Source organism: Capra hircus, chromosome 7, assembly GCF_001704415.2.
Source record: "Capra hircus breed San Clemente chromosome 7, ASM170441v1, whole genome shotgun sequence".
In the NCBI taxonomy this organism is placed as follows: Eukaryota; Metazoa; Chordata; class Mammalia; order Artiodactyla; family Bovidae; genus Capra; species Capra hircus.
In genome coordinates, this window is record NC_030814.1 from 102,658,622 (window position 1) to 102,682,898 (window position 24,277).

General features: G+C 51.3%; 1 protein-coding gene across 1 annotated transcript in view; it reads right to left on the bottom strand.

The window, feature by feature from the left end:
• Window positions 1–24,277, bottom strand: part of CPAMD8 (C3 and PZP like, alpha-2-macroglobulin domain containing 8) — a 100,819-nt gene that overhangs the window by 50,441 nt on the left and 26,101 nt on the right. Inside the window, exons 13-20 of the mRNA XM_018051356.1 lie at window positions 22,766–22,894; window positions 16,633–16,816; window positions 15,054–15,226; window positions 14,319–14,468; window positions 13,784–13,945; window positions 11,359–11,501; window positions 7,596–7,658; window positions 4,188–4,419 (exon numbers count right to left, since the gene is read on the bottom strand). Coding sequence (XP_017906845.1) covers window positions 4,188–4,419; window positions 7,596–7,658; window positions 11,359–11,501; window positions 13,784–13,945; window positions 14,319–14,468; window positions 15,054–15,226; window positions 16,633–16,816; window positions 22,766–22,894 — 1,236 coding nt within the window. The remainder of the gene's footprint in view (window positions 1–4,187; window positions 4,420–7,595; window positions 7,659–11,358; window positions 11,502–13,783; window positions 13,946–14,318; window positions 14,469–15,053; window positions 15,227–16,632; window positions 16,817–22,765; window positions 22,895–24,277) is intronic.

Genomic DNA, 24,277 nt, shown 5'->3' on the forward strand with positions numbered 1-24,277 from the left:
GGCCCCATTCACATGGGCAGGGCCAGGATGAGGTCAGCTGCCTCCCTGGGCTGGCTAGGGTGAGCCTGAGACCTGCAGCCCCACCTCCATGCTGACCTGCAGACAGCAGGCTTGCTTCCAGCTGGACCCTGGGCCCTGCCCCCAACTCACTCGTCCAACTGTAGCCTCGGCTCCCAATCCCCATCCCTGAGGGCTGCCCCTAACCCTGGGAGCCCACCTCCCTTCTCTTCCTCTCACTCACCAGCCGATGTCCAGGCTGAGATGGTACACAAAGGATTACAGAGGTGGAGGAGGGCGCCCCTGCCCTCTTGCAGCCACACTGAGGCTCAGCCCCCAAACGCTCCTTCCCCATCCCGCCCCCACCTGATCCTGGTCCTCACGGCTCCCTCCACATTGTCTGCCATCCCTCCTCATCATCAGGGTCTGAAATCACCAAGCCCACCTCCTTGGGGTAGTGGTTATGGGTTGGGTTGTGTCCCTCCAGTAAGATATGCTGAAGTCCTGGCGCTTCCCTGGTGGTCCAGTGGCTAAGACTCTGCTCCCAATGCGGGGGCCTGGGTTCAATCCCTGGTCAGGGAACTAGATTTCCACATGCCGCAACCAAGAGCTCACACGCTGCACCGAGGGCTCACACGCTGCACCAAGGGCTCACGCGCTGCACCGAGAGACGCTGCACCGAGAGACGCTGCACCGAGAGCTCACATGCTGCACCGAGGGCTCACACGCTGCACCAAGGGCTCACACGCTGCACCGAGACGTTGCACTGAGGGCTCATGCGCTGCACCGAGGGCTCACACGCTGCACCGAGAGCTCACATGCTGCACCGAGGGCTCACACGCTGCACCGAGGGCTCACACGCTGCACCGAGACGTTGCACTGAGGGCTCATGCGCTGCACCGAGGGCTCACACGCTGCACCGAGAGCTCACATGCTGCACCGAGGGCTCACGCGCTGCACCGAGAGCTCACACGCTGTACTGAGAGACGCTGCACCGAGAGGTCACACGCTGCACCGAGGGCTCACACGCTGCACCGAGAGCTCACATGCTGCACCGAGGGCTCACACGCTGCACCGAGGGCTCACACACTGCACCGAGACGTTGCACTGAGGGCTCATGCGCTGCACCGAGGGCTCACGCGCTGCACCGAGACGCTGCACCGACGGCTCACACGCTGCACCGAGGGCTCACACGCTGCACCGAGGGCTCACGCACTGCACCGAGGGCTCATGCGCTGCACCGAGGGCTCACGCGCTGCACCGAGAGCTCACACGCTGTACTGAGAGACGCTGCACCGAGAGGTCACACGCTGCACCGAGGGCTCACACGCTGCACTGAGGGCTCACATGCTGCACCGAGGGCTCACGCGCTGCACCAAGGGCTCACGCGCTGCACCGAGAGACGCTGCACCGAGAGACGCTGCACCGAGAGCTCACACGCTGCACCGAGGGCTCACACGCTGCACCGAGGGCTCACACGCTGCACCGAGGGCTCACACACTGCACGCCAAAACCGAAGAATCCACACGTGTGTGTGCACTCAGTCATATCTGACTCTTTGCAGCCCCATGGACTATGGCTCTCCAGGCTCCCCTGTCCATGGGATTCTTCAGGCAAGAATTCTGGAGTGGGTTGACATTCCCTCCTCCAGGGGATCTTCCCAACCCAGGGAGAGAACCCGAGTCTCTGATGTTGCCTGCATTGGCAGGCAGATTCTTTATCACTGAGCCACCAGGGAAGCCCAAAGAACCCACGTGCCACAACGGAAAGACCCCGCCTGTTGCAACTAAGACCTGGCACAGCCAAATAAATAAATTTAAAAGTTTTTTTAAAAGTATGTTGAAGTACTAACCTTGGTACCTGTAAATGTGACCTCATTAGGAACTACGGTCTCAGCAGATGTCATTAAGTTCCAAGGAGGTCATTGCATCAAGCCTGCAATGCGGGAGACCGAGGTTCGATCCCTGGATTGGGAAGATCCGCTGGAGAAGGGAATGGCAACCTACTCCAGTATTGTTGTTTGAAGAATTCCATGGACAGAGGAGCCTGGCAGGCTACAGTCCAGGGGGGTCTGAAGTGAGCTGGATACAACCGGGTGACTAACACTTTTACTTTTTCTAATCCAACAAGACAGGGGCTCTTCTAAGAGGAAATTTGGACACAAGAGTCTGTGCAGAGAAGGAGGATGATGTAAAGAAGATACACAGCGAGAAGAAGGCCATGCGAAGACTGAGGCAGAGACTGGAACAAGGCCGCCACAAGCTAAGAGAATGCCAAGGATCGTGGGCAGCTCCCAGAAGCCAGGAGAGAGGTCAAGGACAGGCCATCTCTCAGAGCCTCCTTCTGGAGGAAGCCAGCCCTGTCCATACTTTGACCTTGGACTCCAGCCTCCAGAACTGTGAGAGAATATATTTGCATTGTTTTAAGCCGCCCAGTTTCTGCTACTTTGTTACAACAGCCACAAGAAACTGATACAGTAGCCTTTCCACCTCCTCTGAGAAGGAGTCACCTCCCCCGCCACTGCACGCACCCTGCAGACCCTGGGACCCCAAGAGTTGGAATAGTACCGACAAGGTCCGTGGGACATCCATAATCACCATTCTTAGCAGCTATACGGACTGACCCATTTACCCCTTTATCCACCTGTAAGACTCCTGTCTGCTTGACGTTTGTAGAAACTGACACACCAACAGGTGGAATAACATGGACAAGTTCAATCAGTTTTTTTCAGTAGAAATTGAGATTCAGAGTACCTGCTCTGGGGGCCACCGGGATTCCTCACTTCTGTGCTGGGGTTGGCACGTGCGTGCATGCTAAGTCGCTTCAATCAAGTCCCACTCTTTGTGACCCCATGGACTGCAGCCTACAGGCTCCTCTGTCCGTGGGGATTCTCCAGGCAAGAATACTGGAGCGGGCTGCCATGCCCTCCTCCAGGGATCTCCCCAAACCAGGGGTTGAACCCACGTCTGTTACGTCTCCTGCATTGGCAGCTGGGTTCGTTACCACTGGCCCCACCTGGGAAGCCCACAACCCAACCTAAATCCAATCCATCACCTGTTTCTGTAAGGCCAGGCAGCTAATGGTTTTTACTTTTTTGTTTTTTTAATGATTGGGATGAAGAAGGGAAACTTAAAAAAAGAAAAAAAAGAATGGTGGTCCAGCGTTTAAGAATCCACCAGAGTTTCCAGGTGGCACTAGTGGGAAAGAATCCTCCTGCCAATGCCCGAGATGCCAGAGACATTCGTTCAATCCCTGGAGGGGGAGGATTCCCCTGGAGGAGGAAATGGCAACCCACTCCAGTATTCTTGCCTGGGAAGTTCCATGGACAGAGGAGCCTGGTGGGCTGCAGTCCACGGGGTCACAGAGTCAGCCACAGTGAGCACACACACACACATGCATGTTGCGATGCAGGGGACCCGGGTTCGACCCCTGGTCAGGGACCTAAGATCCCACATGCTGAGGAGCAGCCAAGCCCACAGCTAGAGAGTCCATCCGCTGCAATGAAAGATCCCGCAAAATGCAAGGAAGACCCTGCATGTGGCAACTAAGACCCAACACAGCCAAATAAACAAACTAAAAGGAGTCACAGTCTTTGATGCATGAAAGTTACATGAAACTCAAATTTCAAGTGTCCAGAAATAAAGATTTATGGGGAAACGGCCAGGCCCACTCATGGGCATGTTATCTGTGACTGCCTTCAAGCACAATGGCCAAGTTGAGCAACTGCAACAGGGACCCTCTGGCTGGCAAAGACTGAAATATTTACTATCTAGCCCTTTACAGAGAAGGTTTGCTGACCCCTGACTCCATGTCATTGCATATGACACTCATCCCCCTCAAAGCCCTGAGGGTCCCGGAGTCAAGGACAGTGGCTCCATCTCATCTGTCAACCTCCAACCTCACCATACACTCCCACCCACAGCCTGCCCAGGCTTAGACGGCAGGTGAAGCAGGACCTGATCCATCCAGCCCCTGCTTCGCTAATATCACAGATGCTAACCCCACAGCCCTCCTAGATGACTCCACCTCCCCCTGCCTACCCAACATCACAGGTACTGCGCCCCTCAAGCCCATCCCCCTCCAAAGAACCACAACTCTCCCTGCCTCCCGACATCAAGGATGCCGCCCCCTCCCCGCCTCCCCCCCAGCTGGCAACAGGAAAGGCTGAATATGGAGGGCGGTTCTGGTACCTCAGCACAGGTGTCCAGGTAGTTGTAAATGCTGAGTGGGGTCTTGGCCTGTTCCCCACGGACCACGTAGGGGGGCAGCATGAAGTCTACGAAGAAAGGCTTGAAGGTCTTCAGCAGAGTGGGCTCAGCAATGCCCAGGCCCCTCCTGGGGGACAGACCCACCGCCTCGCCCACCCAGCTGGTGATGGAGTCAGGGACCTGCACGCTGAGTGTCTCCTCGCCAGATGGATCACTGCGGAAAGAAGGGCAACCAGGAGCTGTTATCTGGGGCTGTGCTGCAGCAGCCCAGTGGGAACTGAGGAATCCGGCGACATGGCCTTGGGTTCTAGGGAGACGCCTGGCTGTTCCTCTCTCCTCTACCTGCACTCTCCATCCCCTTCTCAGAAGCTTGACCCAGGTGGCCTCACTGGGTAACGGGACACTGTCCTGCAGGATCTGGGCATCTATCCTTGCCTCTGTGAGGGTCACAGGTGTCACCATGGCAACAATTCAAGCTCAGCATCTTCCATTTGGAAGAACTTTCATCAGCTCCGGATGGTCTTGGCCAATTGTTCTGTGCATGCCGAGTGCCAGCCAGCCAGCTTGCCAGTCAGCCAGGCACCCACCCACCCCGAGGAACATCCACACTTCCTGGCCTGGCTTCCTTGTCCCATACGCGCCTGTGGAGCCCTGCTCCCTGTTTGTGTGATTTTTCAAGCCTGCCGAGACCATTACAAAAGCTGCACCTGGGACTAAGGAGAGTGAATCAGTGATCAAACTCTCCCCCAAAAGGGAAGCGCTGGATGTGATGGCTTCACTGGTAAATTCTCTTCAACGTTTGAAGAATTCTCGTGCACTGCTGGTGGGAAGGTCAAATGGTGCAGCCACTGCAGAAAACCATATGGTGATTTCTCAAAATATTAAATACAGAATTACCATAAGATCCAGCAACTCCACTTCTGGGTATATACCCCAAAGAATTGAAAACAGGGTCTCGAAGAAATATGTGCACACCAATATTCAAAGAAGGATTATTCATAATAACCAAAAGGTGGAAGCAACCTAAGTGTCAACCAAAGGCTGAATGGATACACAAAATGTGGTCCATCCAGCAACTTCCTTGATGGCCCAGCGGTCAAGATTCTGAGCTTCCACTGTGGAGAGCCCAGGTTCCATACCAGGTTCCATCTTAGCTGGGGAACTAAGATCCCACAAGGCGCACAGTGAGACCATAAAAAAAATTTTTTTTAACAGGGTCCATCCATACAGTGGAACGTTATTCAGCCTTAAGAAGAAAGGAAATTTTGATACATGCCACGATGTAGATGCACTTTGAGAACATCATGCTAAGTGAAATGCTGCTGCTGCTGCTGCTGCTGCTAAGTCGCTTCAGTCGTGTCCGACTCTGTGTGACCCCATAGACGGCAGCCCACCAGGCTCCCCCATAAGGACAAATGTATGATTCCACGTATATGAGGTCCCTAGAGCAGTAAGATTCACAGAGACAAAAAGAAGAGTGGATGCCAGGGCCTGGAAGGAGGGAGGGATGGGAATTAGTATTTAATGGGCACATGGTTTCAGTTTTGCAAGATGAGAAGTGTTTTGGGGATGGGTGGTGGTAATGGGAGCACAATGATATAGATGCTCTTAACGCCACTGAGCTGCACACCTAAAAGCAATTAAGATGGTACATTTTATGTTAATGTTATATTACAAATTTTTAAAATTAGGGGGGAAAAAAAGAGCTAACCAATCCTTGCCTGGGCCCAGCAAGAACCTCCTCCTTAGTCTCAGATCCACACTCTCCGACTCACCTGTGCTCAAGCCAACAGAGGGAGAGAGAACACCTCCAATGCCAAATGCCTCCCAGCAACGCTCTGGGGCTCTCCACACCTACCATCACAGCACACTCAGCCTTCACACTCCCTGCCTCCTCCTCTCAGCCCCTTCTGCCTCTCCGATGCCCCAACTCTTGCCCACATGGGTCCCACCTCCTGGACTCCTTTACTCCTTTCTTGTTTATCCTGTGGGATTCAGCTTGGGCTCCACCTGCCCTGCAAGTCTCTCCAGCTTCCCTGAAGGGTCCCTCCACTTCCTCCCAAGCCCCGGCCCCAGCCCTCCATGAGAACACTGGCCCTACTGAAGCATGAAGGCTTTAAGGGCATAAAACATAAATTCTATGAGTGAGGAGACTCTACCTGCCTTGTTCAAGGTGCCATTCTTGGCACCAAAACACTACTCTGCCTAAAACATCACCCTGCACACAGAAAGCAGACACATGTCTACTTTCTGTACATCTCTGCTGATGGACAGACAGCACATCTTAAATACGGACTCCCATTACAAAATGCAATGATCAGCAACCTGGGCTTCCCTGGTGGTCCAATGGGCAAGAATCTGCCTGCCAATTTCAGGGAACAGAGGTTCGAGCCCTACTTCGGGAGCATCCCTAGTTCGGGAAGATCCCACATGCCATGGGGCAACTAAGCTCATGTACAACTACGGAGCCCAAGCACCTGGGCCCTGCACTGTGCAACAAGAAAAGCTGTCGCAATGAGAAGCTGGCACTGCAACTAGAGAGTGACCCTCTCACAGCAGCAAAGACCCAGCCAAAAATAAAAATAAATAATAAAAACTTTAAAAAAAAATCAGCATCTGTTCTGACCAGCAGGGAAGACTGCCCATAATGGGGACACAATCAGAGAGGGCAGCCTGAGAAACCCCCGCGTGTGTGCTTGGTTCTGGGCTGAGCATGTGCCATGGCGCTGCCTGCTGAGAAGGGGACCCCAGCTCAGCAGTAGGTCCTCCCACTGGCCCACCCACTGGCCCCCGGGGTCTGAACTTTCATGCCTAACTGGTTTCCCAGGGCAGGTCACCACTACCTTCTGACACTAAGCACCGAAAGAAAATGCTTAATGTCGTTGGTGCTCTGACACTAAACACTGAAAGAAAAAAGCCAATTGCAACTGGCAAGAGTTTGGCACAGCGCTGCTGCTTCAAGGCTAATGAAAAGAGAAAACGATGTAGGAAGGAAATGTGCTGAGAAAAGCAGCCTGTTTGGCGGGCAGGAGCCCAAGGCCCCTGAGGAGTGAGGAGGGGGGTGGGTGGGTGGAACTGAGTTCGTGTTTCAGGGAACTGTAATCATTTTAATGAGCTCGTTATATAAACACAGTGGATAGAGTTACCCCAAGAGGGAGCTGTAAGAGGCACGAAGCCCTCGCATTTCATACTTCACGGGCAGATGTCCGAGGCTGCATTGGGATTTGGGGCTGACTTCATAGCTTTGCGTTTTATGTGTTAGAAAAGGATGCCCAATGGCTTACTCAGATGTTGGTGTCCAATCTCCAGGCAAACCCACTGGGAACAATCTTTCATGAGTGCCTTTGAGTCAGCCCACAAAGGCAGTGAAGGAAAGAAATCTTACTGTACCTGATGTTGAGACAGTGCCAAACCCATGTTTCAGGGAAGAAGGTCCTTTTCCTCTTCTCTGCTCTACGAAAAATTTTTTTAAAAGAAATGATTAAAGTTCCATAACTTTAATTCTGTTACTTGGTAAGTTAACATTCTACTTGATTAGGCTAGAATATGTTCATTCTCTTACCCAACATGTGAATATGTTAACACGGTTTATTTAATTCTCTTACCTGGAAAGGTCAGCATTCTATTTTGCAAGGACTTGACATGTTAATTCTTTCACCTGGCAGAATTTTAATCAACATTCTACTTGATTACAGCTAGAAAAGTGAGGCATCGAAGGCTTGGCAGAGTGGTGCCTCACACCCTGAACTTGGAAGGTAAGAAGGGCCACAGGGACCACCCCAAGTTCTCACTTTGTAAATTTCCCTCCCTGGGTTTACCATGTTTTTCTGCATCACTACATGGAATTCTTCCCTCTCCCTCACATCCTCTGTGCTTTCATTGTTTTAGTTTCTTTTTTTTTTTATTAAAGGATAGTTGATTTACAATGCTGTGTACATTTAGACTCTGACGTACACCAAGTGATTCAATTATATAGATATGTGCGTGGGGGTATGTGTATTCTTTTTCACATGCTTCCATTCTTGGTTTATCCTCGGAAGCCTCAGAGCCCACATTCCTCAGGGACTGTCCTACTCTTTAAAAAATAATATTAACAAGCCCAACTTGACATTTGGCAAATCTTCTCAAGATTAAAAATGCTCATATCCCTTTCAACCTCTCGGAAGGGTGAACACTGAAATTAACCACAGACACATGTGCAAAGACAGTGTGCTTAACTGCAGCACTGTGAGAATTAACTAACAGCCAGAATCTTCACCAACGGGGCATTGGGTTTACCAAACGATAGTACATTCACACAATAGAATGTTACACGTCAGTGTAAAGGGGTGAGGTAAGCATACATGTACTGATACCGAATGGTTTCTAAGGTTTATTGTTGACTTAAAAAAGGAAGGTAGAGAACAGTACTATAGTATTCTCCCATTGTGTGTGTGTGTTTTTAAGTCCTGTGTGTACACGTTAGAAAAGACCCTGATGCTAGGAAAGACTGAAAGCAAAAGAAGAAGAGGGCAGCAGAGGATGAGATGGTTAGACAGCATCACTTGACTCAAAGGACATGAACTTGAGCAAACTCCAGGAGACAGTGGAGGACAGGGAAGCCTGGTGTGCTGCAGTCCATGGGTTGCAGAGAGTCAGACACGACTGAGCAACGGAACAACAAATTTACACAGAAAATTTCTAGAAGGATAGTTAAGGAATTAGTAAGCATTTTTGCCTCTTAGAAGGGAAAGGAGGATACACCCTTTCATACTCTTTGAAAAAGGAATACACCCTTTGTATATATGAAAGGATACACCCTTTCATACTCTTTGAAAAAAGTTTAACCACATGCGTATGATTAAGAAAAATATCTCGTCTTCAGAATAAGCATGCATTGCGTGTGTTAGTCACCCAGTCATATCCGACTCTTTGCGACCCCATGGACTGTACCCGGCCAGGCTCCTCTGTCCATGGGATTCTCCAGGCAAGAATACTGGAGTGGGTTGCCATTCCCTTCTCCAGGAAGGATGCATTATCCAATTACAAAAAGGCACAGACACTTGCTTTTTAAGGCCTTTATTATGCCTTTCTGCACTGGAATTTACAATTGCCTTTGTGGTTTGGGGTTTAGAGACTGCTTGCAGACCCGCTACAGGCCAAGTTCTCAGGAGGCATGCACATGGGAGGCTCCAGGTCCCCAGAGAAGTGTCTGGCTGAGGGATGCCCAGGGGCCAATATTCCACCTCCCTCATTCAGCCACATCCTGGAAACGCCTTCGTGTTCCTCCAGCATACCATAGGGGAAACCTGATCTGTCCATGCCATGAAGTGGAGTTTGAAAACTAGGACTCTCCTGGGGTTATCACACTCCTGCTAAATGTTTGACTCAGGCAGGAAGAAGCTGGAGGGTTCAGGTACCCAGGAACCACCACAGAGGAGGCTAGGGGATTGGGAAGGCTCAATCCTTCCCAAGCATTTGGGACTGGGGCAGAAAAGGGTTTGAAAGAAGACTATCACGGATAGCGAACCCAGGGCAGGGCAGATCCTTTCGGTCACTTGTGGCTCAGAGCAAGGACTGAGGAGTCTGGGTGCCACCCTCAAGGTCTCCAAAGAGACCCAGTTACTGAGGCACTGATGACCACCAGACCCCATCCCTGGCCCACTTGGTTCTGTGCCTCTCATTGGATAAGCTGGCAAGAGAGGGTACATCCAAGGCCTGACTCCCCTCTCCCAGCTTATGCACCCTTACATCCAGAGGGAGAGAGAGGCGGCAAGGTCTTCAAAACACCCTCTCCCTTCCCTAGTCGGCTGGCTGTGACCTGGAGTTGAGGAGCTAGTGGGAGAGCCGGAGAGAACAAAGAAGGTGGGAAGGAAGACAGTGAGAGATGGAGGAACGTAAGAGGGGTACAAAGGGGGAGACGGGAGAAGACGAGACATCACCTCCCAGGAAACAACGCTTTCCATTCGAGACCAAGGCACAAATCCCAGGGGGAGATGGGAGCTCTTTTCTCTCAGTAAGTGATAAGTTAGCAAACAGACAAGGAAACGAACGTGAGCAAGGACGTGGAGGATTCGGGTACCACCATCAAAAGTACACATTAGAGACTCCTATGCCCAATGACAGGGGCTTGGATATTCTTTTCAAGTAGATGTGAGCATCTACAAAACTGACCATATAGTCAGTCTCTAAAATAAAAACCAGGCAATGGATATCATAGAGGTCATGTTTGTGGGCCACAAGGGATATCACACAGACCATGTTTGTGGGCCACAAGGGATATCACACAGACCATGTTTGTGGGCCACAAGGGATATCACACAGACCATGTTTGTGGGCCACAAGGGATATCACACAGACCATGTTCACTGGCCACACTGCCCATCTGACCCACATTTATAAAACACATAAAGGTAGTAATTTTAAAAATTACTTGAAAACTGAAAACATATCTAGGCAAGTCACAGCTCAAAAAGGTAACTGTTCCGCAAGTTACAACCTATTTGGAAGCCAGCAGTAATGGAAACACTTCCTAGCACAAGTTAGATGCAGCCAAAGCAATACTCTGAGGAAAATTCATAACCTTCAAAAGGCTTAAATGCTTGAGTTAAAATTTTAAAAAAGGCTGAAAATTAATTACTTTGGTGTCTAACTCCACAAGATAAAGAGTCAGAGGGGGAAGCAAAAGAGAGAGGAAGTAAAGGAAGGAGGAAATGGTGGGAGGGAGAGAGGGCTGTAGAGAGAATTTTCTAAGCAGAGTCTCTGAATGAGAGGCTCAAACTCCAACTACCCATCCTGCCCCAGTTCTTCTGTCCCCAGGCAGATCTACTCCCCCGCGACACCTTCTCTCTTCTGCACCCCCAAACCTCCAACCTCAAGCACGTGGGTAGGGGCGAGAACTGGGGCGGGGGGTGGGGGGAGGTGGGGAGACTCAAAGTGCCTAGTGCTGCCACCTGCTGGGCCAGTAGGGACTCTGGCCCCCTGGGGACACTGGACAATGTCTGAAGACGGTTTGGGTTGCTGCACCCAGAAGAAGGGGGTTGTTATTGGCATCTGGTTGGTGGAGATCAAGGATGCTGCTAAGGTACGCAGGCTGGCCCCACCACACGAAAATGACCCAGCCTCAAATGCCACCATGAGTTTACACAACCCTACTCAAGGCAATGGCAGTTACCTGGGGGGCTGTCTGGAGGACACGGCTGCCATCAGGCTCCCTGTGTGGGGCTGGAAGGCGGGGACAGCCTCGTCAGTGTACAAGCCGCCATCCTGCCGGTGGTTTAGGCTCACCAGGTCTGTCATCACCACCAGGCCCGTTTCCTAGGCAACAGACAACGCCCAGCCACAGTGGGGAAGTGGATACGCTGGCTCCAGAAGCCACTGGCCCAACACTGCTGCTGCGTAGCCCTGGGGGAGTCAGTCCTCTCTCTAGGCTTGGCGACACGGACCAAGAGGGACGTGAGACCAAGTGACCACCCAGGGCACAACAGAGTTGGGGGCAGAATGTCTGTGGGCTGGGCTCAAAAGGCCACATCTCTTAGTTCCGTTACGAACTGTCTAAAACCGTGGGCAGATCCGTGGTTGCCAAGGGCTGGGGGAGGGCGGATAGGGTGTGACTGCTGATGGGAACAGGATCTCCTTTTGGGGTGTTCTGGAGCTAGACAGAGGTGCTGGCTTGCACAACACTGTGAATGTACTAAATGCCGCTGAATTGTTCACTTTAAAATGGGTTAATTGTGGCTTCCCTGGCTGTCCAGTGGTTAAGACTCTGTGCTTCCAGCTCAGTGGGGCACAGGTTCAATCCCTGGTTAGGGAACTAAGATCCCACATGATGCCCAGCACAGCCAAAAAAATAAAGAAAGAATACATTTTTTTAAATGGGTCAAATGTCTGCTATGTGAATTTCACCTCAATTAAAAAAAAATCAATTGGTACAGTGCCTAAGCCAGACCCAGAGCCAATGCCTGTGAGTTTCAATTATTACCGTTGTAATATACGTATATATTTAATGGGCTTCCTGGGCAGCTCAGCAGTAAAGAATCCACCAGCAATGCAGGAGATCCCATTTGATCTCTGGGTTGGGAAGATCCTCTGGAGGAGGGTATGGCAACCCACTCCAGTATCCTTTCCTGGAGAATCCCATAGACAGAGGAGCCTGGTGACCTACAGTCTACAGGGTCGCAAAGAGTCACACAGGACTGCAGCGGTTGAGCACACAGGCGCACACGCATTTGCTATAGCGACACGCTAAGCGTGCCACCAAGGTGGTGGGTCTGCAGCTGTTTACTAATTTATTCAACTTTCTATAGCTTTGGAAATTTTCTATAGTGAAAATGGGAGGAAAGCGATGCCTTTTTTCCTTTTTGGCTGCACCATGCAGTTTGCGGGTTCTTAGTTCAGTGGCGCCCACTCCGGTCCTCTTGCCTGGAAGATCCCATGGACGGGGGAGCCTGGTGGGCTGCAGTCCATGGGGCCGCTGAGAGTCGGACACGACTGAGCGACTTCACTTTTTCATCCATTGGAAAGGGCAATGGAAACCCACTCCGGCACTCTTGCCTGGAAGATCCCATGGACGGGGGAGCCTGGTGGGCTGCAGTCCATGGGGCCGCTGAGAGTCGGACACGACTGAGCGACTTCACTTTTTCATCCATTGGAAAGGGCAATGGAAACCCACTCCGGCACTCTTGCCTAGAAGATCCCATGGACGGGGGAGCCTGGTGGGCTGCAGTCCATGGGGCCGCTGAGAGTCGGACACGACTGAAGCGACTTAGCAGCAGCAGTAGTTCCCCAACCAGGAATTAAACCTGGGCCCTCGCCAGTGAAAGTTTGGAGTACTAACCACTGGACCACCATGGAATTCCCAAGGATGCCTTTTAAATGATTTAAAAATGGGGATGAAAAGTGCCCTCATGCATTCAAGTGGAGACCGCCAGAATGCTCATGCGGGCTGAAATGACGCTTGGGTCGACTGCACCCCCAGCAGCTTCCTGGTCCCTGGAGCCAGGAAGGAAGGAGCTGGATGAGAGCTATAAACGCCAGCAAGGGTAGGGCTGCCACCTGGCAACACAGCACCTGCACACGCCGTGAAGGTGTGCACGCGTGCTGTCTGCTTCTGTCGTGTCCGACTCTGCAGCCCTGTGGGCTGTGCCTGCCAGGCTCCTCTGCCCATGGATCTTCCAGGGAAGAAAACGAGTTGGTTGCCATTTCCTCCTCCTGGAGACCTTCCCGATCCAGGGATCACACTCACATCTCTATGTGTCCTGGACTGGCAGGCGGGTTCTTTACCACTAGCGCCACATGGGAAGACCCTGTGAAGGTTTTCCTTCCACCAAAGCACTTTCAAGGTCATCGCTCCAGAACGATGTTTTAGTTTGCTCCAGAACAAAGTTGAGGTTACCAATGAACACTCATTCTGCGCTCATCTCTTTTGCAAATTGGGAAGGTTTGCATCCAAGCTTCCACTGGGGAGAATCAAAAAGATTCTGTAGCTCTCAGAGTTTGGAACCTTCCACCCTGACCCAGCTCTGTACCCTGAGACCCTTTGTTTCAGAGGAAGAAGAGCTCAGAAGGGGATGATGGGGTTCAAGACCACCTCTCCTTACAGCGAAGGCAAACCCGGAATCCTTGGTGATGCCCCAGGGCCACAGGAAGACAGAGGAGCGCCGGCGTCGTCGGGCCGTGAGCCCAGTCCACCAGAAGGGTCCATCCTCCCTGGACACCCCAAAGATATCAGAAACATCATAATCTTCTAATTCCCGGAAAACCTACAGGCAGAAGGCAACAGGGACTGGTCAAATGAGGGTTTCTTTTCAACCCCAACTGGTCTGGCATGCTCCCATCTCAATCTTCTCTCACATGGATCACTGGGAACCAATCTTAGAGGAGACAAGAGTTGGGGCATTAACCCATTTTAAAGATGGGCAAACTGGGGCTGAAGAGGTGGGACCCAGACAATGTCACATTTGATTTGACTCCAAGATCTTTCAACTATACCCAAGCAACAACAGGGGTGGGGTTTGCTGAGAATGAACCCAGCGGAGAGAGAGAAGCTGGGTTTATATGGATTGTGTTCAGTTAATGAAAAGGAAGAGACCTCCTGCAAGTGCCAGAATGCAGTGTCCGAGGGCCCCAGTTCACCTGGGCGGGAGTCAGCCGAAACCCAGACCTGAGCAGGTAAACGCTCTTGTCAACTGCAGCAACACACACACAGCTGCCCCTCGCAGCCTTGAGCCGCAGGTCGACGACTTCCCCGGGTTGGGTCTCATTTGCTGAATATGTCAGTGAAACCTGGACCCGAACACAGCAGAAGAATCAGGAGCTTGGCCAAACTCTCCAGACCTACCCACCCTTTCCACCCTCCCAAGAGAGTCAGGAGCCTGGCTTTGCCACCCAGGTGAGGACAAGGGCAGAGGGTTGGGTGACAAGAACTAGGCTGGTACAACTGGTACATTCTGTGCAGAAGATGGGAGTGGGGAGGGGTGGGGAGACGGGAGGCAGCAGAGGACATGTTGCAGCCAGTTTTAGAGGGTGCATGGTGAGGGCAAAGGAGGCTGAACCAACTTTGGGGGACATAAGTGGTGTTCCTTAACTTTGGAGCCCAGCAGGGAAAGAGAACACTGCCCACTTTTCCTGTGTGTATGAATGCAATTCCATCTGGGTGACTTCTGGAGGATCTCCCAGTCAAGATGCAACCAAGATTTCCTTTATTCCCAAAGGCAGGACAGTCCTTACAAGTCCTGCCTATCACATCGCCTGGAGTCTGACCGGTGACTGTCCACAGTCCACCCCAGCCTCGACATCCTGGAGCCTCCAGCCCCGATGACGCTTACCTATCCTCCCCTCCCTCCCCCAGTTTGGTTCCCAGTGCCCTACCTGGTTTTCAAAGAAGGTCTCAACAGTAAACTGGAGGCTGTCAGCCACCCCTTCTCCATTCTCTCTGACATAGAAGACTAGCAAGCGGCCCAGGGGGACCATGCTGGGGGTCACGGCGAGCTGGAGAGAGGTCATGCACACGCTGACCTCTGCTGCTGGGGCCGGAGGAGGCTCTAAGATAAGTGAGGAGAGATGTGAAAATGCAGCAGCTCACAGTAGGACCAGCGATGCCGCAGTTGCCCAGCTTTACCTTGGGGGTTACCATGGGGTGTAGCATGAGGAGGTGCCAGCCCAGGCCAGGCCCAGGGCAAGTACTCCATGGCTACTCACGTTCCCTGTTATTTCACCCAGAAAGGATGACAAACCCAAGAGGATGTGGGTGCACAATGTCAAATGCAGTCATCAGGCCAGTGGCTCTCAACCAGGGCAATGCTGACTGCCAGGGGACATTTGGTAATTTTGGTCATCGCAGCTTGGGGGTGTTACTGGCATCTAGTGGGCAGGAGCCAAAAATGCTATTCAACACCCTAAACTGCACAGAGCAGCTCCACAGAGAGGAAGCTGGCCCCAAACATAGCAGTTCTGAGGGTAAGAAAGTGGCTTAGAATCAGAGAGACTGTCTACCTGTCTCCCTATCTATCATCTGTCTATCCATCCAACCATCCATCCAACCATCCATGGCTTTATCTATCCATCCATCTATCAGTTTATCTATTGATGCTTCTATTCATCCATCCATGAAACTGTTCATCCATCCACGACTGTCTATCCACCTGTCAATTTATCTATTGAAGATTCTGCACATGAATCTATTTATCCACTTATCCGTCCCTGGGGTCACAGAGAGTGGGACACAGCAGAGCAACCTTCACTTTTACTTTCTCTTTTTCATCCATCCGTGACTCTATTATCCGTCTATTTATCTATTGATGGTTCTATCTATGAATCTATCATCATCTATCTCTGTGATTCTTACCCAGGAGTCACTTTCCCCACTAGATACATTGGCAATAGCAGGAGACATTTTAGGTTGGCATACTGTGTGTAGGTGGATTGCCACTGGTATCTAATGGATGGAGACCATTGGATGTTGCTCAGCACCCTAGAGTGCACAGCACGGCCCCCATCACAAAGAATACCCTGAAAGTGTCCACGGTCCTTAGTTTGGGGATCCTGCTTTGGGCAGAGAGGCTGTGAAGAGGAGAGGGATGGGAAGACCCAGGGGAGAAGATGGGTCTTGTGAGGAGCATGTGGCATCGAGGAAAGTGGGGAGGAGGACTCCTTAATGGGGAATCAGTCTGGAAAAAAGCAGAAGAGGGTTGGCAGAAGGCAGCATAGCATAGTGTGGACCTGCTCAGGGGCCCAGCCCGTGGCAGCCTCAAGAGGAGCTGCCTCCAGCAGCTGGTCACTGCCCACCCTCCTGGTCCCAGTCCAATCTTGCCTGGGGAATGTGCCCTTCACCCTGAAGCAGGCTCCCCTCCTGGGTGCATTCTGCTTACCGAGCCTTGCTGGGATGCCCATCCCAGTCTCAACGGTTCAGAAGGAAGAACAGGAACCTCCAGCCTGAGGATGAGCTCACCTGTCTCAGAAAGGTGCATTAAGCGAATGGGTTTCTCCAGGGCTGCCCGCTTGCTTCTCTGCTGGGTGACGTGGGCAGGCTGCTGGCCTGAGAGCACGATGTTGCCCCTCGCAGCCACCTCGTAGTACAAGGTGAAATTGCAGGGACACGTGGACTTCACCGGGAAATAGGCATCCTCTCCAACCTGCGGGAGACATGCAGGCATGGGGAGCCCTGCCTGGCACCCACAGAACAGCACGGATGCCACAGCTCACCCTAGGGAGACTGTACCGATGCCACAGCTCACCCTAGGGAGAAGGCCACTCTGGGGCCACAAGGAGGCCAGGAGAGCTGGGGAGGAGCACTGGCCTCAGAGCAGAATGCTCAGTGTCTGTCCCTGGCTGCGACTACATCATCATAGCAACCCCAGCTGACGCTCTGAAAATGGAGCTGTGGTTGTGGGTGAAATGTCATAAAGGCATGGAAGCTCTCAGTGAGTGCCGTGTAGCAAGTAACTGAACCTAGCCTCCAAAGAGGACTGGCCTTTGGCCACTGCTCCTGGGGGTGATCTCGAAGGCCTTGAAACGTTCTGCCTGATGAGTCTTTGTTTATCTAAGGTCTGGGACCACACCAGATACTCACAATATAATTTATGGTGGGGACCTTGGGCCACACTATGTAAGTTTGGAAGGATTAATCCTTCCTATGGAAAGATTAAGACTGGGGCCAGCCAGGCGGGTAGTCAGCCATGTCTACATGACTGACCCCCAACCAAAACCCTGGACACTGAGGCTCAGGTGAGCATCCCTGGTTGGCAGTACACCACGCACGTAGTCACACATCATTACTAGCAAAGTAACACTATCCTTGACTCTGTGGGGAAAGGACAACTGGAGGTTCACATTCAGAACTCATCTGGCCCCTGCCTTTATGACCCTCTTGCCTTGCCTGATTTTAATCTGTATCATTCACTGTATTAAACTGTAACTGTGAGTATGACAGCTTTCAGAGATTCTGTGAATCCCTCTAGAGACTAAAGAAACTGAAGGTGATTTGAGGACCCTCAAATTCAGCAACTGGTGTTAGGTGGGCGGATGGTCTTGGGGACTATTCCTTAACTTCACAGATGCAAGTGCTGGCGGTGGGCTGAAACTTCTCACTGGATAGACACCAATGAGCCAGGTTCTATCATAATCCCCAAGTTTCCAGAGCGGGGAAACTGAAGCTTGGTCCACTCTCAACATTAGTGAGTTGTAGGAAGAGGATTCAAACCCCAAAGGGCAGAAGCCAGAGCCCCATGCTTAGCCTCCAAGCTGCTCTCATTCCTTGCGTTACAGCCAAAGTCTCCCAGGTCCTGTGACCTCCCCAAGGGCTTAGAGCATGACCATATCCCACACTGAGGCAACAAGCTGCATGAGAAGTCTTCCTCTGGGTCTTTGCCCCAGAGGTTCCCTCCTATGCTCTATGATTTACAATTCATGACTCTCCCCAAACATCTGGGCCACCCTGAATGCTCAGAGGAGGGGTGGTGAGTGGTGAGTATCATTCTTGCTGTGGGTCCTTGCGTAAGTCATTTCACCTCTCTGATCCTCAGTTTCCCCATCTGAAACATAAGGTTAAATCTCCTGGAGAGAAGGTCCTGAGGATCCAATGAGATGATTAATGTAATAATGAATATATTACTCTCCACACTGAACCTGTTCACTGTGAGTGGTTAATAAATGTCATTCTTACCTCCCACTGAAGAAGAGAACTTACTTGTTTAAGGAGCTGGCCCAAAGGTGCTCCCACAGCCAAATTTGGGGAATTGGAATAGCAGAAAGAAAAGTGAACCTTTAGAGAATGTCAGGGTCTTGAAAGACAAGACAAGATCGAGAAACCATCAGACTGGAGGAGAGAAGCGCAATGCAAGATCCTGCATGGGATCCTGGACCAAAAAAAAAAAAAAGGAATCCCTGGAAAAACTAGGGAAATCAAAATAAAGTCCAGAGTTTAGTTAACAGTCATCTCCAGTGCTCATTTCTTAGTTTTCACAATTGTACCATGGTTTGTACATGAGATGATAACATTAGACAGAAGTGTGAGTGGCCTTTTTTGCCAAATGCAAAGGCCGATTCTAAAATTCATACGGAAACACAAAGGATCCAGCATTAACCAAAACAATCTTGGAAAAAGAACAAAGTTGAAAAACTCACACTTGCCAATTTCAAAAATCATCTTCAAGACACTGTCGTCCTGGCATAACGACAGACATACAGATCAACAGGATAGAACTGAGAGTCCAGAAATAATCATCTGTGGCAAACTGATTCTCAACAAGGGTGCCGAGATCATTTGATGAGGAAAGAATAGTCTTTCCTACAGATGATTCTGGAACAACTAGATCTCCAAATGCAAAAGAATGAAGTTGAACCCTATCCTCACACCATATAAAAAAATTAACTCAAATGGTTCAAAGACTTAAATGTAAGAGCTAAAACTATAAAACTCTTGGAAGAAAGCACAGAGGTAAACTCTGATGACCTTGGATTTGGTAATGAATGGTGTCTTTGAGACAGGCACCAAAAGCAAAGCAACAAAATAACAAATAAATTGGATTGCACCAGAAGTTAAAAGTCTTTGTTGCATCAAAGGACCCTATCAAGATAGTGAAAAGGCAATACACAGAACGGGAGAAAATGCTTTCGTGTCATGTATCTGTTAAGGGTGGAGTGTCCAAAATATATAAATTACTTTCACAGAAACAAAAAGCAAACAACACTTAAAAAATTTAAAACACTAAGGGAAGCTAGAGGGAGGATATAGAGGGACTCTCTGCACTGTATGAGCAACTCTTCTGTAACTCTAAAATTATTTCAAAATTTAAAAAGAAAAAAAAAGGAAGTATGATGGTAACCGATTATAACATAGTGGGCACTTTTTTAGAAGTATATAGGACAATAGGCACTCTAAAAACAATCACGCAACTAAGATACTGGTGGAGAAAGTTCCTTACAGAGGAACGCCACCTAGTAAGTGCAAAAGGGATGCAAGAATCGTAATGCATAAATCAGAATCTTCATCATGAAGCCCCGAAGTGATAACTGATTACAGCAAGAACATCAAAGATGCTAAAGGCGAGACTTCCTTGGCAGTCCAATGGTTAAGACTGTGTGTGTCCACTGCAGGAGGCATGGATTTGATCCCTGGAAGGGGAACTAAGATCCTGCATGCCATAAGGCACACCGCACTCCAAAAAAGATGAAAAAAGCATTGGGCGAAAGGTTGCTGAGGGTCAGAACACTGTGGCAGGGGCCTCAGCGTCACCCAGATGATTTATTAGCCTCGCCTGCAGAAGGAACGAGCTGGGAGGAGCTAGACTGGGACCAAGGATAAGATCAGCTTCAGCAAGGGTGGGGCTGCCCAAAACTCTGCCTTCTGACAGAACGTGACAAAAGCAGCATGTGCATAGTAATATTACCAAAACAAGCCTTCAACCTGAATCTCACTTGGAATGTGGGGTAATCTACAAGACCACATGCTTGGATTCTTTATAAAAGTCACGGTGATGAAAAGGCTCCAGCTCAGGAGTGCTTACAGACACAGAAGAGCAAAAGCAGCATAGAAATGGATCCTGAATAAAATGCATGCACGCGCACACGCACACACGCACACACACACACAAGCACACTCACACACGGGTGCACACGACTATGCAGACAAGCATGGGTGTGAATCCGCACTATAGACACACTGTATCTTGAGGACACCTTTGAAAACCTGACGACTGCCGGTGAATTAAGCAACATGATTGAGTTAGTACAATTTTCTTAGATAGAATGACTGAAAATCAGGTTGAAGAATGTCTTTAAGACTCAAGAATTTAAGAGGGAAGTATCAAGATATCTGTAACTTACTTGCAAATGCTGCAGCCAAAAAAAGTGGAGAGAAATGGATGAATGGGTGAGTGAATGGATGGGTAGATGGATGGGTAAGTAGAAGATGGATGGGCAGGTGGATGGGCAGGTGGGCGGATGGGTGGGTGGATGGGCGGGTGGGTGGATGGATGGGTGGGTGGGTGGATGGGTGGGTGGATGGATGGGTGGGTGGATGGATGGGTGGATGGATGGGTGGGTGGGTGGATGGGTGGGTGGATGGATGGGTGGGTGGATGGGTGGGTGGATGGATGGGTGGGTGGATGGATGGGTGGATGGGTGGATGGGTGGGTGGATGGGTGGATGGGTGGGTGGATGGATGGGTGGGTGGATGGGTGGGTGGATGGATGGGTGGGTGGATGGATGGGTGGATGGGTGGATGGGTGGGTGGATGGATGGATGGGTGGGTGGATGGGTGGATGGATGGATGGGTGGGTGGATGGGTGGATGGATGGATGGGTGGGTGGATGGGTGGATGGATGGATGGGTGGGTGGATGGGTGGATGAATGGGTAAGTAGAAGATGGGCGGGTGGATGAGTGGGTGGATGGATGGGTGGGTGGATTGATGGGTGGGTGGGTGGATGGATGGGTGGGTGCATGGATGGGTGGATGGATGGGTGGGTGGATGGGTGGGTGGATGGATGGGTGGGTGGATGGATGGGTGGGTGGGTGGATGGATGGGTGGGTGCATGGATGGGTGGATGGATGGGTGGGTGGATGGGTGGGTGGATGGATGGGTGGGTGGGTGGATGGGTGGATGGATGGATGGGTGGGTGGATGGATGGGTGGATGGATGGATGGGTGGATGGATGGATGGGTGGATGGATGGATGGGTGGATGGATGGATGGGTGGACAGATGGATAGATGGGTGAGTAGATGGATGGATGGATAGGTGGGTGAGTGGATGGGTGGGTAGATGGATGGAGCAAAATATCAATTCATAAATCTAGGTGGAAGGCACATGGTTATTATACTATTTTTTCTATTTCTCTCTAAATTTGTATATATCTTCCTTATAATGACACCCAAACAAAAATCTGCTTTGGTTTGAGATGTTGGGAAAAACACAAGGAAAGAGCACAAACTTTTTTCTTCTTCTCATGAACTAACCCTATGGCATCAGAGTCACCCTGAAAAACTGGGGTGACAGCCCCCATTTGCAGAGCAGCTCCTCGCTGCACATCCCCTGGTGCTGGAGGAAAGGAAGAGGACGCCGACACAGAGCCTGGACTGGACCGAGCACAGCCACTCCTGCCTCAAATTCACACTCAGGGCCCCTCAATGCCAGTCTGGGACAGGGAGAGTGGGCGCCTGCTGATCTGACTCAGGCAAGACAGAGGTGTCCCTCCCAGGGGGAATTCTGCAGCCCTGCCAAGTCCTTGCCTCCTGGGAACATGGGTCCCGGCAGCTGGGACACAGGACTCCTTCCCGTCCACACGGGAAGGCAGCCAACGCCAGCCTCCCCACGCTGCACCGCTGGTTGAACAGCATTAAAACCAGAACAGCGTGTTCAGCCAAGTTGGGCACGATCTCAGTGGAATTTCTCATTCTCATAACCCCCACAGAGGGCCACTCAGCCCTGTCGCACAGACTGCATCCCAGGGACCCCTTGAAGACTTAGGTTTCGGCAGCACCCCTAGGGTAGGGAGTGTCAGAAGTTTACGGGGCTGGTAGGGTCTGGGAGCCCCATCATCAAGTGGCTTCCACAAGAGACAGTACTGGCGAGCCTGTCACCACCCACGGCAGCGGGGCTTAGCCCTCTGTGCTCTCAATTAGGAGCAATAACAGTGTGCTTTATAAAACACGCGTGCAGGCTTGTGTGCATGCTAAGTCGTTTAAGTCATGTCCAACTCTTTGTGACCCCATGGACTGTAGCCCACCAGGCTCCTCAGTCCATGGGATTCTCCAGGCAAGAATACTGGAGTGGGTTGCCATTTCCTCCTCCAGGGGATCTTCCCGCCCCAGAGACCTAAGCCAGGTCTCCCGCACTGCAGGCAGATGCTCTACTGTCTGAGCCACCAGGGGAACCCTATCACTTATATATGGACTCTAAAAACTAAAACAAATGAAAGAACATGACAAAACAGAAACACACTCAATAAACAGAGAAAAAACCAGCGGTTACCAGTGCGGAGAGAGAAGGGAGGAGAAGCGCGCGCAGGGACCCTGCAGGCACGTGTGTGCTGCTTGCCTCCTGGGCCCCTCCTGCCTGGGGAGGGGCGCACCTGAAAGCCTTACCTGCAGGCGATGGGAGGGCGGCTGCAGCTGCAGGTAGCACTGGCTGGGGGAGTACCAGCTGCTGAGCGAGAGGTAGCTGGGCAGGTACTGGGCCCCCACGGGCTTTCCACTGAGCGCTGTCACCTTGGTCTGAAGAAGACAGGGTACTCGGTCAAGGCTTGGAGGCTTGGTGTAGGAAGGGGGGTCCTGGGGATGCTTCGACCTGCCCTGCTCTGCAGCAAGACCCTCTCATGCTCCCATTTCCCTCTGGAGAAGCTCCCCTCCCCAGTTCTCAGAGAACGGGGTCCTGTGTGGCAAGCTCGTTCTCTCCCATCTCCGTCAAAGAAGGGCCACAGGGTGCTGGGGGCTGGCTCAGTCAGGGGCGGGTGGCCCACGTGGCCACTGAGAGGCAGTTCCATCACGGGCATATTAAGGACCCCCATGTCCTGGGCTTGCCGGCAGCCCCAGGGGCTTCTCAGAGGGCATAGCCTGCTTCGGAAGTGAGGGCCCGCCTGGAGCCCTCAGACCCCTCTCTGAACACCCCAGGGACTGGCAGTTATACTACCTTTGCTCCTTTGGGAGTTTAAACCTGCTGCCTTCACTTGCCGCTAGAAGAATGCAGTTAACACAAGGAAGATGCCAGAAGCAGGGTATGGGGCAGGGGGTTGTCTAAGACCTCTGTGTGACATAGAATAAAGAAGCTGGCCTGCCTTCATCCCAGTTACTGGGAGATAGCCTCTAAACCCCTGGGATTCCCCAGGAGGGAGTGTCTTTGTTACTCACCGAGGGTCCTGATAATGTGTGCTAAGGAGCAATTCAAGACGGGGACAGCCAAGCCAGAAAGCCCGATCATGGGGTTAGAGGGTTTGAACCACGTGATGCGGTGTCAAGTTGACCTCAGGAGAGGGGAGATGGCTAGAGACTGAGCTCAGCGATGGGGCCAATGATAAATCAGTCAAGCCTGTGTAGTGAAATCCCAGTGAAAGCTGTGGGCCCTGAAGGTGAGTGGGCATCCAGATTGGCAGAGCTTGCTGAATGTGTTGTCGGGAGGGCGAGGCGTCCCAGATCCACAGGGACAGCACACAAAGCGATCCATTTGGGACCCTCCAGCTCTCGTCCCATACGCGTGTGTATCTCTCTTTGGTTGGTCCTAATTTATAGAGAAAGTTGCGAAGAGAATAGATCTGGTGTGCCCGGCCCCTCAGTAGTGTCTGACTCTTTGTGGCCCCATGGACTGTAGCCTGCCAGACTCCTCTGTCCACGGAATTCTCCAGGCAAGAGTACTGGAGTGGGTCGCCATTTCCTCCTCCAGGGGACCTTCCCCCAGACGCAGGGACTGAACCTGCATCTTGTGTCTCCTGCACTCGCAGCCAGGTTCTTCACCACTAGCACTATCGCAGATCTTACAGGTTCTCATCACGAGAAAAAAAAAAAAAAGTGTAACTATGTATGGCAATTGGACACACTGTGGAGTCATTTCATGCACATACAGATATTGAATCATTACACTGAATGCCTGCAATGACTATGTTA